This window comes from Dendrobates tinctorius, unplaced genomic scaffold (genome assembly GCF_039654945.1).
Source record: "Dendrobates tinctorius isolate UK_male_01 unplaced genomic scaffold, ASM3965494v1 ptg000130l, whole genome shotgun sequence".
Classification (NCBI taxonomy): Eukaryota; Metazoa; Chordata; class Amphibia; order Anura; family Dendrobatidae; genus Dendrobates; species Dendrobates tinctorius.
Window position 1 is genome coordinate 753,432 of NW_027361798.1, and position 13,106 is coordinate 766,537.

Genomic DNA, 13,106 nt, shown 5'->3' on the forward strand with positions numbered 1-13,106 from the left:
TGGTTTATTATTTTCAGGAATACTATGGGAAAATCAAAATACTATATTTTTCGGACTCACTTTTTTAAATCCAAAATGTGGAGGAAAATGGGGGTGCATCTTATAGTCCGGATGAACCGGCACTGGCTGTGGTGGTGAGGTGGGGGAGCGGCATCAGCGGAGCAGTGGGTCACTGAGGCAGGAGTCGGCGGCTGTGGCTAACTCCCGTGCCCTCTCATAAAGAGAAATGAATTTTCACTGCATTCCACCCCCATGGGTGTGGAAGGCAATGAATATAAATTTCTTTTTAGCATCCTGGTATGATTGGTCCCATCCTTATTCTGGTCTGATTGGCCCCCATCCTCATACTGGTATGCATGGCCCCATCCTTATCCTGATATGATTGGTCCCATCCTTTTCTTATCCTGATATGCATGGCACCAGTATTCATTGCTCTTCAGTAGCGCGCAGTGTCAGTCAGAGCCTTCCTGCTGCAGCCGGCGGTCATGTGTGCCGATACTTAAGAGAAATGAATATTCACTGCTCTCTGCGATGAACAGTCCCGGCGTGCAGAGAGCACTGAGTATTCCGGCAGCTGCCCTTTGGCTTGAAAGCAGCGCATGACATCCCTGCTATGTGCCGCTTACAAGCATAAAGTAGATGCTGGCATCGGAACAAGATGCTGCGAGGGAGTGGCGGGAAGGTAAGTGTAATGGTTTGTTTTTTTTATTCTTTTCTGATCGGGCCATGCATACCAGTACTGGGATGGGGGCCAATCATAACAGGTAAAGGATGGAGCCCTGCATACCAGGATAGGGATGAGGGTGATCATTCCTGCCAGGATAGGGATGAGGAGGCCATGCATACTGGGACAGGGTTGAGGAGGCATGCATACCAAGATGAGGATGAGGAAGCCATGCATACAAGGATAGGGATGAGGGGACCATATTTACCAGGATAGGGGATATTAAGTACAGAATTGACCACATTTTTTGCTTCAGTTTTTTCCCCTAATTTCCTCCTCTAAAACCTAGGTGCATCTTATAGTCTGAAAAATACGGTGTATATGTTGGAAAACCCATTTAAATGGATTATGCCATGGCATCCCCTATCCCGAGACCTATGTATTCGCTGAGGTCCGACCGCTGGGACCCCCATGATCCCGAGAACTGGCGCTCTAAAGAAGAGGTCGATCATGCGCACTACAGCGGCATTCACATATGGCTCTTCAAATAACGCCTTTAAGAGGAGTGTTGAAGGGCACAACAAAATATAGCAAAATCCACTGATCGGGTGTGGGGGGGAGTGTTATAGTATGTGGGATGCTGGGGTTTGTGTGGCAGGGCTGCTTTTTTGTCCCAGTCCGGCCCTGGTATGGACTGAGGGAAGTGGACCAGCAAGAGGGACGGGTGCAAAGGATTCGGATGGAATCAATTACATAAAGCACAGAATCAAAGGACTCAGTCATCTTTAGTAGATTCTTTACCCATATATGCCCTCTGCTGGATGGCGCCAGCCTCAACGCGCATGTCTGCTCAAGCCTTTATCACCAGAAACACTTAGATACAGCGCCCAACTCTGGAGAAATGATTGTTTGCTTGAGATTTCTGAAATCTCATAGTATTGTAAAATGCATACAAAACCAGCAAATAAAACAAAAATGCTGCGTGTGAACATAGCCATTCATCATTCTTCCAGAAAGGACGAAATGTTGGTGTGTGATTGGGGCTTAATAATTATGTAGTGAGGAAAATTTCCGGTACCTTTGGGATGGTGTAACCTCGGAACATGATGTCTTCAGTAACGGCATGGAGAAAAGAGGTGGGCGCCAAGTCAAAAACTCTCTGGATTTCATGGATGACGGCATTTGTATACGGCATATGGGCTTTGTCCATGAACTCGGGAAGACGCAGGGACTTGGTTGTCTTCTCTATCTCCTGCTGAATCCTAGCTGTGAGACAGAGCACATTCACTCAGCACATTTCTATAAAACACATTTTGGCTCATTAAGTTGGTTGGGAAATTAATGCTGCGATTGTGAACACATCACTAGAGAGACTCTCGATGTCAACTGGTGAACATCCTTTACGTAGCAGTGTGTGCCCACCTGGAGGCCAAAAACTGGTTTGTTGAAGCAGCTAGGGGTCCCTTTGACATCTGGGTTGGTGCCACAGGTTCCTATGCAGAGCTCAGTAGTCGAGATGAGTTTGTCATCATCTGCTGGGATCTGCATAGGCATCAATCGAGATAGCAACGCTCTCAGTGAGTTCTATCATCTCATCTGCTGTCTACACAGAGTATAAAAGACATTAACAAACTCATCTACGCAACTTATAGGCTGAGGCTGCACTGTGCTCTTCCAGAGCTCCCAATTCTCCTCTCCCCCCTGATATTTTGTGATAGCAGAGACGGAGACCTGGTGGGGATCTGCAACATTTCCACACTCCCTCCGCGGGTACAACGCATGCGAATTCGCATACATTTTTCCCGCAAAAAACAAGCGTTTTGCAAGCATTTTGCATCGCTTGGAAATGTGATAGATAGGATGTTAAAATAATAAAAAAATAAAAAGTATTGTTATTCTCACCTTCCGACAGCCCCCTTCTGATAGCCCCTGAGCAAGTGGCTCTCCCGTCAGATTCTGGCCCTTCAAAGGGCAGCAGGAGTGAGAGGGAGGATGAGGATGGTGGTAGTAGTAGCAGTGAGGGGGGCTGCCTCGTCATGCAGCAGATCGAGTCCCCAATCCGTTTTAACCAGCTGAGGTTCGGGGATGAGATCTGCAAAGATGAGGCAACCAGGAGGGGGACGAAGAGAAAAGCTAAGAAGAAGGTAAAGAAGAAAACATCTGTTGTGCAAAAATTTGTGTATGTCCCCCTCTCTGGGGCCCCCTGGTCCCACTGTGCAGCACCCGCTACCCACCCCGGCTCGGGCTCTGTTGTGGGTCCGCAGCAAGGGAGCGGGGAGATTACAGGAAATGACACGCAGGGCGCTGCCTCTGTTTGTGGTAACGGAGGGGGTAGTGGTGTGTCTGATATGGAGCATGGTGCGGAGCAGGGCCGGCATCAGCACCCGGCGTACCCGGGCAAGTGTCGGGGCCCTGGTGAGATGGGGGGGGCCCACTAGGCACCTGAACAAGTTTTTTCTATTTATGAGTCCGGGGTCAGTCCCCCGCCCTCCGCAAAACATCATACTCACTACTATCTTTTTTCCTGTTTTAGTGCCTACGGTCCACATGTTACCGCTCATTAAGGTCATGAATATGGACGCCACTCCCATAGGCTTGGCACCCATATTCATGACCTTAATGAGCGGTACCATGTGACCGCGTGCTTTCACAGGAAAAAGTTACCGGCGCCTGGACTGAGGTGAGCGGCGTTGAGAATGAGCGGGGGGGCCCAGGGGGAATGAGCCCAGCCCCCGGGGGAGATGAGAGTGAGCCGGGGGGAATGAGCCCAGCCCCCGAGGGAGATGACAGTGAGCCAGGGGGAAATGAGCCCAGCCCGCAGGGGAGATGAGAGTGAGCTGGGGGGGTAAATGAGCACAGCGGGGGGGAATGAGCCCAGCGGGGGAGATGAGAGTGGGTGGGGGGAGGGAAATGAGCCCAGGGGGAATGAGAATGAGCCCAGCGGAGATGAGAATGAGCCCAGCAGGGGAGATGAGCCCATTATTCTCTATGGGGCATTACATGGGGCCCATTCTATATGTATGGAGCATTATATGAGGCCCATTATCCTGTTTGGAGCATTATATGGTGCCCATTATCCTGTTTGGAGCATTATATGGGGCCCATTATCCTGTATGGGGCATTAAATGGGGCCCATTATCCTGTATGGAGCATTATATGGGACCCATTATCCTGTTTGGAGCATTATATGGGACTCGTTATCCTGTTTGGAGCATTATATGGGGCCCATTATCCTGTTTGGAGCATTATATGGTTTCCATTATTCTGTATGAAGCATTGTATGAGGCCCAGTAATTGTGGTACATGTTAAAGGGGCCCACTGAGACACTTTCGCCCGGGGCCCACAAAAACCTGGAGCCGGCCCTGGTGCGGAGGGTGGCCCAGTGGGCAAGAGAGTGACAGCCAGGACCGCATCTCCGGCGGTGAGCGCTGGGGTGTCTGGATCCATTAAAGCAAAGGGGCCTGCGGCTCCGGCAGAGCAGACTCAGAAAAAGAAAATGGTGGAGTCGGCTCCCCTGGGGGGGTCTGTGGTAAAGTCAGGGCTGGGGGCTCCGCCGCCAGTGGACGCTGAGGCGGAGTGGCCGCTGGAGTTGCTGTGGCCAGGCGTGGCTTTCCAAGCAAAAGAAAAAAAATGGCTTTGGTTAGCAATGGAGCAGAGACTGCAGCTGCAGCAGACAGCAGCAACGGCGCTTGCCTGGCGGGGTCCCCTGAGTCTGGGGGCTTACCTGAGGTAGGGGCGCTGGCAACGACGCAGGACGGAGCTAGAGGCGGGACTACTCCTGGCTTCCTCCCTACCAGTGATGGAGGAAGTTCTGTGCATGCTGTGGGTGCAGAGCCTCTAGCAAGTCAGACAGTGCTGCTAAAACCATAAGGCAGCATGACTGGGACAGCAGCACTGTGTGTGCAGAACCCCCCCAGCAGGGAAGATGCCACCAGTAGGTGGCGGTAGCAGTGGAGAAACGGCAAAACCTGGAAATACCCAAAAAGTGAGGCAAAATGATAGTGACCCCAGTGTGCATGTGAGTGAGAGTGGGGTGACTGATGAGTGGATGAGGAGGGTGTGGGTATGGAAGTGTCTGTGGTTGACGATGCGAGTGGCAGTGTGACTAAGGGGCAGTGTGTCTAAGGTGGCAAGTGTGAATGGGGTGGCAAGTGTGAGTGCGGTGTATGATGTTAGTGAGAGGAGGGGGGAGGGGGCTGGTCCATCTGCCCCCCTCAACCACCGGTCCTCTGAGATATTCGTGGGTGGTGGCTGGAGCCTCAGGGTCTAGTCAGGGGGTTTCCTCGCCTCTGGACCTCAGGGATAGCATCTTGCGGCGCCGTTTCCTGGAGGCCCTCAAAAAGGGAGAATGGACGATCGAAGTAGAGGGTAGAGAGGTGGACTTGGCCTTTTGGCTGGATACGTATGGCCTGGCTGCCTTCCAAGATAAAAGGGAGGGGGAAACGGTATGGTCCCTCCCGACAGCCGGACAGAGGGTGGCCAGGTGGAATGTGGTCCGTCTTCGGTGGAGGGGCAGTGAACGTGCCCGCCAAGCGCGAGGGTTGTGGAGCTCCTTCTGAAGATGGACTTCAGGGCGACGGACATCTTTGCCCTGATTCATCCGTTTGGCACCTCCTTCTTCGATGTCACTTTTGTTCGGCCAGAGGGCTTAGAGCTTTTCTGGTCGAATTTTGAACTGGCAAAGGGGAAGCCCGGCTGGCGAGACTTTGCCGTACTGGCGGTGTCTCGCCAAAATAGTGTAAAGAGGGTGACCGTTCTGACAAGTAACGAGTCACTCTCTGGGGTCGACATCATGACGTGGCTTTCCCGTTATGGGGAAGTCACGGACGTCCCTAAGACAAAGAGGGACGAGTTTGGCATTTGGTCAGGGGGCTGGACCTTCATAGTAAAGTTGAAGGTTTCAGGAGGTACGGTCCAGGGCCGGACTGGGACTAAAATTCAGCCCTGGCATTTGAAGTTACACAGGCCCACTAGTCACATGGTGACTATATAATATATTTGTACACTTGTAGGTTACAAGAAGTGAGAGGAGATTAACACGATTATATAACATGTAGTCACAGCTGTGCCCAGTATTTCAGCTCAGTCCTATTTATTGCTTTTAGGTACAGTACTCCTCCCAAAGCTCTGTCCCCTTTCGTACGCACGGTGACAGAATTCCTGGCAGAACTGCTATGCATTGGGCAACCAGACCCCCTGGTCATAGCTGCCCTATCATACCTCCCAACTTTTAAAGAAGGGAAAGAGGGACAAAGACTGCGGCGCATGCAGCGCGCCACTTCAAATTTTAGGCCACATCCATTTTGCAACTAGTCACACCCATGTCCACGCCCAACCGCACCCATTTAGCACTGCTGATCACACTGACTGGTATTGAGGGCACAGTGGCTGGCATTAGGGGCACATTAGCTGGTACTGTGAGCACACTGACTGGTACTAAGGAAGAGAGAAAACAGAGAGAGAAAAAAAAGAAAACAGAGAGAGAGAAGGAAAGAAAGGAGAGCGAGAGAGAAAGAAAGAACAGAGAGAGAAAGAAAGAAGTAAAGAAAAGAAAGAACAGAGAGAAAGAAAGAGAGGAAAGAAAAAGAAAGAAAGGGGAAAGAAAGAACAGAGAGAGAGAAAGAAAATGAGGGAAAGACAGAACAGAGAATGAGAAAGAAAGATTCTATAAAGATACTATAGCAGCCCGGCTCCCATTGTAGTGCCCACCTGAGCCTCCCGATGCAGGTCATATCATGATCCGCTCACATGGCCGGCATCCCCGATTCCAAGGCGATCCCGCTGTCCGCGCTGTCGGAGGAGGACATGGTGATGGATCAGAAGCAATCCTAGTTCCGTTACAATTTCCTCATGAAATTATCTAATTTCCGGTCAGCTTCCAGCACATCACTTCCAGTGGAACGTCATGTGTGAGTTTTAAAATGCTCCTCGGGGCTCCGCCGTGTACTCCTGTGTCCGTGGGAAAAGCCCGCTTTGTATGCTTCGTACACACTTGGCTCCGCTCCGTACATCCCGTACACATATGGCTCCACTCCGTACACACACGGCTCTGCTCCATATACCTAGTACACACGCGGCTCCTCTCCGTACACCTCGTACACACACGGCTCCGTTCCGTACACCTCGTGCACACACGGCTCCGCTCCGTACACCTCGTACACACACGGCTCCTCTCCGTACACCTCGTACACATCCGGCTCCGCTCCGTACACCTCGTACAGGCGGCTCCGCTCCGTACACCTCATACACACACGGCTCCTCTCCGTAAACCTCGCACACATCCGGCTTCGCTCCGTACACCTCGTACACACACGGCTCCATTCCGTACACCTCGTACACACACGGCTCCGCTCCGTACACCTCGTACACGTAGCTCCGCTCCGTACACCTCGTACACACACGGCTCCGCTCCGTACACCTCGTACACGCAGCTCCACTCCGTACACCTCGTACACATCCGGCTCCGCTCCATACACCTCGTACACACACGGCTCCGCTCCGTACACCTCGTACATGCGCGGCACCGCTCCGTACACCTCGTACACGCGGCACCGCTCCGTACACCTCGTACACACACGGCTCCTCTCCATACACCTCGTACACTCACGGCTCCGCTCCGTACACCTCATACACACACGGCTCCGCTCCGTACACCTCGCACACGCAGCTCCACTCCGTACACCTTGTACACATCCGGCTCCGCTCCATACACCTCGTACACACACGGCTCCGCTCCGTACACCTCGTACACGCGCGGCACCGCTCTGTACACCTCGTGCACGCGGCACCGCTCCGTACACCTCGTACACACACGGCTCTGCTCCGTACACCTCGTACACACACGGCTCCTCTCCGTACACCTCGTACACACACGGCTCCTCTCCGTACACCTCGTACACACACGGCTCCTCTCCGTACACCTCGTACACGCAGCTCCCCTCCGTACACCTCGTACACATCCGGCTCCGCTCCATACATCTCGTACACACACAGCTCCTCTCCGTACACCTCGTACACATCCGGCACCACTCCGTACACCTCGTACACACACGGCTCCGCTCCGTACACCTCATACACACACAGCTCTGCTACATCTACCCTGTAAACCCCTCCTGACCCCACACATACTTACCTCATCCAGCACCATGACAACCAGCACAGCAGAGTCTTGCAGACACCAAGATCCAGGGCTGTGCGCACAGGACCTGTGATGAGGTCACAGGAGGGGTAGAGTCAGGGGTCTGGACAAAGACTCCTGATCATGTGACCCCTGACTCCTCCCCTCCTGTGACCTCATCACAGGTCCTATGTACAGAGAAGAGAGCAGGCAAGTGACGCTGTGAGTGGCTGAGGGGGGTCTCATGCTAGGGCAAGGATGGGGTGTGTTGGAGGGGGGCGTGGTGGCTTATCTCCCTGCAGTGAGGGATAGAAAAATCCCAGGGGTGTTGGAAGCTATAACTGCCGTGCCCGCAGAGAGGGCCGGCAGCAGGAACAACAGCCAGGCCAGTGGCCGCATCAGCTGGCAAGCGGCCAGGGCGGCGGCCCACATGACAGCGGCCCAGCGGGAAAATGCCCGGTTGGGCATATTACCAATCCGGGCCTGGTACGGTCACTCACATCCCCTCCTCAGCATTTCTGGGGAGGGAAAGAATCCAGATCTACCAGTGGCAACCGAAGGCCTGCCACAGGTGTGCGGATCCCCGCCACTTCAGTGCAGGCTGCAAGGTGCAGAAGTGTGCCTTGTGTGGTGGGGTAGGTCATCTTGCCTCGGCCTGTGGTGACATTAGGTGTCACCTGTGTGGTGACCTAGGTCACCCGTATGGCCACTGCCCCTGTTCCTTTTCCAGCACCATCTCTGGCCCGGCAGGGGGGAGCAAAGGGTGGGACCCCGGTGATGCAACTTCTGCTGGGGCTGCGGGTGGAGGCGTGAGGGGAACTGAGGGGTCGGTGAGGAAAGGTGAGGCTAGTACATCTGCCCACCAGTGGCAACAGGTGAGGCGCTGTAAGGACAGGGGGCAGGATAAGACTCAGGCAACTGGGGTGATGACTGCCCCCACCGTGGAGGCGGCAGCCGAAGCCTCTGAGGTCCTGGGGGAGAAGGCGGTGAGCAAGAAGATCTGGAGGATGGAGAGGGAGGAGTTGGCTGCTTCTGATAACTCTTCCCAGTATGAAAGTCTGGATGAAGAAGTGGTGGAGCAGCCTAAAAAAACGGGTGACAATCGTATCGGTAAGAGTTGGAAGAAAAGGAAGAACAAGGCAAAAAAATCTAAGGCCCCCTCCAATCGGTTCCAAGCCCTCGATGACTCTGCTATGTCGGAGTTCGGGGGTGAGGGACCGGACGCAACATCTGGGGTGCCTTCAGGGAGTGGCGAGGTCCATCCTCTGGGGGATTCACACTCTTCTGGAGGGGGGACTACTTCGGGGTTCAGGGGCGAGGAAACTAGTTCTAGGAAGGAGGTGTCCAGTGTTGTGATGGAGTATATGGACACCTCGGTGTCTTTAAAGAGGAGGGGTGAGTCGGGATCCTCCTCAGAGGGGGAGAGGAAATTGGGGGGTACGGTTAAAAAACAGGCCATCTAAATCACCCTCGATGGTGGAACCTACCCGTTGACTCTTGCGTTGATTAATGTCGCCAGCATAAAGTCGGATACGGCTAGATTTATGGCCTTTGATTTTTTCACCCAGGTTGAGGCTGATATTTTATTTTTACAGGAGACCAGACTAATGGAACTAGGGTCCATCCACAATGCAAAGAGGGAGAGGAGGAGTCGGCCCTCATACTGGTCTTTTGCGGCCGAGCCGTATAGCGGGGTAGCGGTCCTTTTTAAGACCGCGGAGGTGGAATGCAGACGGGTGATCGAGGTAGTAATGGGGAGATGTTTGGTCCTTGACGTCTTCATGAGGGGACAGGAGCTTCGGCTCATCAATATCTATGGCCCGCAATCTACGTGGGAACGTAAATGTCTCTTCCTGAGTATCAAGCCCTATCTTTTTATGGGCCGGCAGGTGGTCTTCGGTGGGGATTTTAATACTATAATCAGACTCCGTGATAGGGGAGGCCCCGGAGACCGGCTGGCTTATGATAGCATAGCCCTGAATAGCATAGTAAGCGAAGCTCGCCTGGTGGATGTCCACATCCAGCACACCCCAGGTAATGGGGGTTTCACCTTGTATAGGGGAAGCAGCAGGTCTAGGATAGATAGTTTTTTTTAAAGGAGGAAGCCATCTCTTCTGCAGTGTCCGCTGTTGAGGTAGAGTTCTCCGATCACTGTTTTATTTTCTTTACTTTGAATGTTACAGAGACTCCCCACATGGGGAGAAGCCTATGGAAGCTGAATTCGTCCCTTCTGGAAGAAGTGGAAGTAAGACAGTCCTTTGAGGAATTTCTTCAGAGCCAGGCACCTCTCTTGGGTCCTTGTAGCAGTAAATCTGAGTGGTGGGAGATCTTCAAAAGAAGGGTGGCAAGGTTCTTCCATCAGCTCTCGAGCCTCAGGGGCCTGAACAGGTACCACCTGTATCGGCAGCTGGGGAGGAAACTCGAGCAGCTCGTCTCGACTGGAGGGAACCGAGAGGAAATCTCCAGGGTGAAGACCTTGCTCAAGGGGTGCCAGTATGATAGGCACACATCCTTGGTTTTTGAGAGGGATTTCAGGAGGTACCGCTCGCCCGACCCTTACAGAAACTGCAGGTTGTCAGTGAATTGTAAGATGGTGACAGGACTGATCGACAGTACAGGATCCCTGAACAGATCCAAATCAGGGATCCTGGAGGTGGTCAGATCCTTCTACTCGCACCTCTTGAGGAGGAGGGATCCTGATCGGGATGAGATGTCGGCTTTCCTGGCTGTAACGATCCCTGAGCCGGGGGATGACCCCTCTCTTCATGATTTGGCAGAAGCAATCAGGGAAGAGGAAGTGAGACAGGTGATTGATGGGGTCCGGCCCAAAAAGTTGCCCGGTCCGGATGGCTTAACATCCGAGTTCTATAAGACTGTTAGGGACTCTTTGGTCCCCCTCTTGACTGAGGTGTTTAATGAGTGCCTCTCCTTGGACATTCTGCCCAGTTCAATGAGGAAGTCAGCCCTGATTATCCTGTCAAAGGGTAAAGACTCGTCCCGTATTGAGAATTGGCATCCCATAGCGCTTCTCAATACGGACCGAAAGGTTCTGGCAAAGGTGCTATTTAATCGGTTGATGAAGTTTGCGCCCCGGCTTCTTTCGGGGGCCCAGCACTGCTCGGTTCCAGGCCGCAGTACATTTAGTGCTGTGCTCGGTGTCCGAGAGACAGTGGAGCATGGCAGGTCACTGGAAGGGGTACTTGCTGTCCTTAGACCAGGCGAAGGCCTTTGACTGGGCTAACCATGAGTACCTCTGGTCCGTCCTTCTGAGGTATGGTCTGCCTGGGAGGTTTGTTGATTGGTTGAGAGCTTTATACAATGGGGCAGAGATTTTTCCGCTCGTGAACGGTTGGGTCGGACACCCTTTTGAGGTGAGGTCTGGTGTCCGCCAGGGCTGTCCTCTAAGCCCACTGTTATACGTGTTTGCGATCGACCCCCTTTTAAGGAGGGTGGAGCGCGGACCGTTGGTGGGAGTCGGGATGGACCTGGCGGAGCCAGAGGCCACCTTGAGGGTAGCGGTGTACGCTGACGACATTTCCCTTTTTGTATCCTCGAGAGAGGAGGCAGATTGGATGATGCCTGAGGTTGAACGCTACTCGGTGGCATCCGGGTCCATGATCAACCGGGACAAGTGTGAGAGTCTCTGACTGGGAGGGGGAGATCCAAGTTTTGATCTCCCGGACACCCTTCCAGGGCCTCAGGCCACAGCAAAAATATTAGGCATCAGTTTCGGCCCGGGGGAAAATCCCCAGCAAAACTGGGAGGGCAGACTTAAGATTGCCGCCCAGAAGGTGGATCAGTGGAAGGGTTGGTCTTTGACCCTAAGGGAAAGGGATAGTCTTCCCAAGGGCTATTTGCTTCCTTTGCTAATATATCTGGCCAGCACCTGCATCTTGCCAGAGCCTCTTTGGACACGGGTCTACAGCCTGCTTTTCCAATTATTATGGGGAAATAGGCTGAATCTAATCAAGAGGGAGGTCGCGTACCGCACTAGGAGACTAGGAGGGTTGGGTATGGTCAATCCAGTGGTGTTTCTAGTAAACACCTTTCTTAAGGCAAACATTGCCAACCTCTGGTTACAGTGGGCTCCTCCGTGGATATTCTCCTGTAGGGGGTGGTTTCGGCCTTTCTTCCAGGAATGGGAGACAGGATTGCAGGTGAAGGACCTTCGTACACCTCATGGGCATCTTCCGGCTTATGTTACCCCGGTTCTGAAGGTGATCTGTCGGTGGGGTCTGGGAGTGTGGGAGATCAGGATCATGTCAAGAAGGTTTCTTAGCAATAGGGTCCTGTTGACCCACTTTCAGAAGCCCCTGGCGCTCAGGGATTGACCAATCCGGGATCTGGAGGTGGGGCTCGGGTTATTGAACTCTAACTAGATACCCTTGAAGTTTTGGGACTTGGCTTGGCGCTGCTTCCATGGGAAGCTGTATGTGAGGGACAACCTGAAGTGCAGGAGCTCTGATGACCGGGATTGTCCCCGCGAGGAGTGTGGCGGTATGCTTGAAAGCATGGAGCACTTCCTGCTTCGGTGTCCCTTTAATACAGAGGTCTACAGCAGGGTGGGTGCTTCCAATGGCTGGCCCAGGCTGGCAGGCCTCTCCTATGCGGAGTAGGCCTATGGGGCATTCAGGTCCCTTGGTGGCCGAAATCGGGGGACTGTTTTCTTAGTTAGTTTAGTAACTAGATTCTACACGTGGAACGCACTGTGTCTAGTGTCTACTCAGCAGAAAGTCCTCCCCAGGGAAGAGGTGATTAGGAACATCCTGGGTGACCTAGCAAAAGTGTGCTCGCTGGAGTTTGAGAGGCTGGGTGCAGGGAGGGCCTCTCTTCTATGGAGGGGTTTCTCCTTTAATGTGCCCTAGGGAGAGTTAGGTTCTGTGTGCCTGTGATAGGGTTGAGTTAAGCCCCGTCACACACAGCGATCTCGCTAGCGAGATCGCTGCTGAGTCACAAGTTTCGTGACGCAACTGCGATCTCACCAGCAAGATCGCTGTGTGTGACACCAGCGACCGGCCCCTCTGCTGGGTATCGCTGATCGTCCTGGAATGGCCAGGACATTTTTTTGAACGCTGGTCTCCCGCTGGCCAGCACGCATCGCTGTGTGTGGCAGGCGGGAGACCAGCGATCAGCGAGTGGGAGCTGGTAACCAAGGTAAACATCGGGTTTCTAAGTGCCGCGCAGCGCTTAGAAACCCGATGTGTACCTTGGTTACCAGCTCCCTGCACCAGCGCTCTGGTAACTAAGGTACACAGTGGGTAACTAAGCGACATGCGTCGCTTGTTACCCTGGTGTCGCTGTCCTTATCGCTAGTGAAGCAGCTC

At 53.3% G+C, this 13,106-nt stretch overlaps 1 protein-coding gene across 2 annotated transcripts in view; it reads right to left on the reverse strand.

Moving 5' to 3' along the window:
- The window catches only part of LOC141047908 (cytochrome P450 2C20-like), a 277,427-nt gene that overhangs the window by 101,476 nt on the left and 162,845 nt on the right, over positions 1 to 13,106 (reverse strand). For both annotated transcript variants that reach the window (XM_073543228.1, XM_073543229.1), the window contains exon 8: positions 1,743 to 1,930. In XM_073543228.1, coding sequence (XP_073399329.1) covers positions 1,743 to 1,930 — 188 coding nt within the window. The remainder of the gene's footprint in view (positions 1 to 1,742; positions 1,931 to 13,106) is intronic.